General features: G+C 40.9%; 1 protein-coding gene across 3 annotated transcripts in view; it reads left to right on the top strand.

Annotated features, from left to right (window-relative positions):
- Positions 1-858: 858 nt before the first annotated feature.
- Positions 859-4,723, top strand: part of LOC106805459 (anosmin-1-like) — a 66,887-nt gene continuing 63,022 nt past the window's right edge. For all 3 annotated transcript variants that reach the window (XM_014807047.1, XM_014807048.1, XM_014807049.1), the window contains exon 1: positions 859-1,113. In XM_014807047.1, the coding sequence (XP_014662533.1) occupies positions 958-1,113 (156 nt within the window). In that variant the 5' untranslated portion in view covers positions 859-957. The remainder of the gene's footprint in view (positions 1,114-4,723) is intronic.

The raw sequence follows: 4,723 nt of genomic DNA on the forward strand, positions 1-4,723 counted from the left end.
TAATGATTTCCCATTTCCTGTGACCAATAGGTGAGATCGGAAAGTCCAGCTGTGCTATGTATGTCACAGAAAAAGGGGGTATAAAATGGCCGAGGCGCGCTTTATGTTTATGTAAACAGATACGCACCTGTGAATTGAAGTACGATGTTAGTGAAGAGAATTATAGACCAAAAACCTAGAATAGTCCTATTCAGAGCCGTATATAAAGACCACTATATTTATACTATATATTTATGTGTCAGTGTGCGGCAGCGTGCATGCGGTGCAATGGCGTAGCCAGGAATTTTGATTGGGGGGGGGGGGGTCCTCGAGCGAGTAACGTGGGAAGCCTCAATTTTTTTTTTAGTTAAATGCAAAAATAGTGCTTTAAAATCAATGTATAGACGCTGTTTTATTGACAATACTATTTCTTCTGCAGCTCTACAACGACACCTAATCCGACCATGCTGTTAAATTTTTTTATTAAATCATATAAAAAAATTTAAATAAATTTATATAAAAAAAAAATTTGATTTTGATTTTGATTGGGGGTCCTAGGGCCCCCAGGACCCCCTGGCTACGCGCTTAATGCGGTGTACATATGTGTTGCAGAGGTGCATTTGAGGATTTACGGCATTTATAGGAAATTGTCGGCAATAATAGGCGGAAGAGTGTAGAGAAACATTAAGACTTTGGTAGTAAATAGATTTCGTATTTATTTAGCATTATATTTTATTGAAACGCTCCAAGCCCTCCAAGTGCCTGTGCCCCCGCGGGTGCGAGTTATAGCACACACAGCCTTTCGATTTCCCCCATCGGGTCTCAAAAGTGTGCGTTCGTGTGGTGCGGCACTGCGGCATTGCCGTTTGCCGAGCGGGACGCATTCGAGAGAAGTTTTCGTCGTGACTACTCGAAGTATCTTTTGCACGTCGTTCTTTTCAATGTGAGGTTTCTACGCATTCAACATTACGATAAGCCATGGCTTGGAACTATCACCGATTTGCAATTTGTTTCATGGTGCTGTTACAGTTATCGGTGGCATATGATATGCTGACAGCAGCCAGATGCCAAGCTCGATGTCTTACGTTATTTCTAGACGTGCGAGGAGAAAACGTGAAACCGAATGAACCATCGGTAAGTTTGCATATTTATAGCCTAGCGTTCGTTCAATCTTTGCTTTCATCGCCGCGTTTGTTTTTGTGTGTTTACGGATGTTCGCAGATTCCGATATACTACCTATATATTATTAGCTCTCGGGCTATAGTACTAGAGCTACCTATATATTAGGCTTAGCCCGACCAGGCTGTGTGACTAACGTCAATATACACAGGTCTTCTAACTCTAGCAAAGACCGTTTCTTGGTGCTACCTATACCTATATGTGCTCTAATTAGTTGCAGTTTAGTGGTAATCCTGCTGGTAGTGGCACTGCTGTGTCTGTAGTCTGTATGTCGTATGACACTTTTGAGTCTGTAGTGTGTGTGCTGAGTCTGATGTGTGTGTGCTGAGTCTGATGTGTGTGTGTGTGTGTGCTGTGTTTAGTAGCATTCGATATTTCCACAGTATTCTACTATTTAGCTCTATAGCCCGTGTACAGCCGCAGGCAACGTGCCGCAGGCATACGTGGCCTGCGGCAACTGTACGCGGGCATATATAATAGTACTAGAGCTACCTACTAGTATAATTACTCTATATCAATAAATTGTGAAGTACAATATAAAAACAACCTTACCATGTGCGAATGTTTATTTGAGGGACTAATTCAGGAATTGCTAAAGAGCTGCAGTAAATGCTGTACATGCCAGTCTACTATGCTGTTGCATCTACTTAATCCTACCCTCACCAAGCCTAATCCTAACTAATAGTCCTTAATTAGTACTCTCCTTACCCCAACCACAACTATAACGTTGTCCTATCTATTCCCACACGTTGTTCTCGGTACCGGTCCCAAATTCTGCTTCGCTGTGATTGTTTGAATGAATGATTGAATTGTTTACTGTTACGGCGTTTCACGCTAGCATGATTTCATTTACGCGCATACATGAATAGCTGTTGCCGGTACAGCTGATAGACCCTTGTTTCCTCGCGTATATATTCTGGGAAATCGCGCGTGCTGTCACGTAAGTGGGGCCTGGCTTGAGCTCGCTCTGGATACGCCACTCGCTGTACCTAGCTAGCTGTGGGCTATGGCCGACGTGCGAACCGGTTGCATTATTCGGTGAAAAATGTTCCTTGCTACTATATATATATACGCATGTGTATTATATATGTGTTATGTATATATGCATATATGCATATATATCAAGAGCTAGTAAACACCTGTGTTTATTAGCTCTTGATATATATATAGATCGAGAGAGAGAGAGAGAATATATACACGCACATACAAGCACGCGCACGAACGCACACATGCCAGCACGCACGTACTCATTATTTACTTATATACCCTGGATGGTCTACCGACTAAATTATGGTAAAAACGTGATAAACCTGTGTGGATGTTCATGTACTCATTCCTGTTTACTTTGATGAATTCGTCTATATTAATGTGGTCGTTTTGCTAAAGTTAGAATGTTACTGCTAATGAGCTAGAACTATGTTTACAATTTCATACTACATGTATTACATGATGTCTACTACATGTAATACCGGAAAATTCTGGGACGAATACTAATTTATTTAGCGCAGTTCTGGTGATTAGTCAGATTTCTTATTAGCAAAGAAACAAACGTACAGATATAATAATCTAATCTGGAGTGATATCATTGTCATACTCGTGATATAATTTGTGTTGCGTTGGTATTCTGGCAACTGATGTATGAACTTGTACACAAGTTTGCGAATGTAAGCGTACGTAATGCCATACAAGCATTCAGAAAGAAGTAGGTAATCACTAATCAGCTGTGTGTGTATCATATTTATTGTTCGTCAGGACTTCTTATGAATTCAGTATTTTGTTATTCCATCCTATCTAAATTTATGTAACATCATTAGGTACATAATGTATCTCTTGCTCATACACTAATTTTACACACATATATATGTTCTTTATATGTCCTTCTTTATACGCTCTTGATATGTTGTATTTGTTGTGTCTTGGCGAAAAAGCCAAGTTAAATGTAACATATTGAACTGCCACAGTTAGAGAAGCAACCGCCTCAAGCTGGCCGTTCCATATAATGTGTTACGTAATCTGTGTCTGTCATGTAAAAACACCGATTAAACCAGCATAGCAATCTTTTTGGCCAATGTACGCTTGTTCTTTGTGAGCAATACTCAGGAAACAGGTAAAGCTCGCGAAATTGCCATGTCTGTTGTTGCGTTCAATTTCTATCTAATTAGTTCCGTCTGTGAGAAAATGCGTTGAATAATTACATTTATAATACTATACCAATTGCAAGGGTCCACTCTTCTAGTCTTTGTTCAGAAGTGTCATTATCTAAAAATTAACTACTGCGCACTGTGATTATGGGGAATATAATCGACCATTGCTATGCGAGCGAAGATCTGTAATCTGACAGGACTCGAGTAGTATAGCTGTAGGGGCAGCGGGGACAGTTATGCTTTGAAGACCGGTCGAAATTTATAACTGGTGTTGTTCATTCGGTTCGGTGTTGTTCAAGCGTGGGATGGGGTTGGGCTGGCGCTTTCCTTACACGTACGATGGAAGCAGATGGTCCAGAAAACTAGCAAGTTGATGTGGCCTGCGCCCGGAACATGTTTTCGAATACAAATCTAGTGTTTCATCGTGTAGATACTCGACTGTGTAAATTACAAAACATAATCGTGTTAGTTTTGGCTTTTTTGAAAACTACGCTATACATGTTCCATTGGGAATTGTATCTGTACAATAACCTAGTGAATTATATTCCGATATATCTACAGCGTAAGGCTAAGCTAGCGCGATATGTAGCTAATTGTATGTATAGGTTATGAGATTTTTCCCAGAATGCTGAAAAGGGGCATCATTTGAAACTTGCTTCATGTTCCTGTTACCTAGATACCAGGTAGCACGGCTTGTCTACATCTAACTATTGATCCACGCGCCGAGAATTTCAATTCAACACAAGTATACTGTATGTGAGATGAAAGAAAAAGCTGGAACTAATTATACTAAATTGTTCAAGGATCTAGGTGTCTGTATAACATGCGTGTGAATGCATACATAAACATCAATAATTGTGTTCGCGTGCTGTGGTTATACAAAGGCATACACTGCTGCCCCACTCACACACGCACGCACGCACGCACGCACGCACGCACGCAAGCACGCACGCCTAGACAAATGCCGGTACGTACGCACATCGACAATAGGTCTACACTACCTACCATTAAATGAGCGCACGCGCGCATGTATGCACGCACGCACGCACGCACGCACGCACGCACACACAAACACATTTGTTTGAACGCTCATAAACTAAAGAGTATACTTCATACTCTTCAAATACTCATGTACTTGCTATGCAACTGTCACAGCAATAATATAATGATTTTAAATAGGTCTTATCCAGGTACCAAACATATATGCATAACTTGGAGTTTAGGACCTTGGGGCATGTATACTGCAGTTCTTACCTTTTGCCAGATAAATGTCCATAGAGACGTGCGCGAATGCACGCTCATACACGCACATGCACGCACATTCACGTACATACTATACACATGCAGGTACAATATCCTTAGGCATCCCTAGCCCAAATACACACGTTTGTACGTGAGCAGAAGGGAACATAATAAGAACG

Source organism: Priapulus caudatus, unplaced genomic scaffold (genome assembly GCF_000485595.1).
Source record: "Priapulus caudatus unplaced genomic scaffold, Priapulus_caudatus-5.0.1 Scaffold114, whole genome shotgun sequence".
NCBI lineage: Eukaryota > Metazoa > Priapulida > Priapulimorpha > Priapulimorphida > Priapulidae > Priapulus > Priapulus caudatus.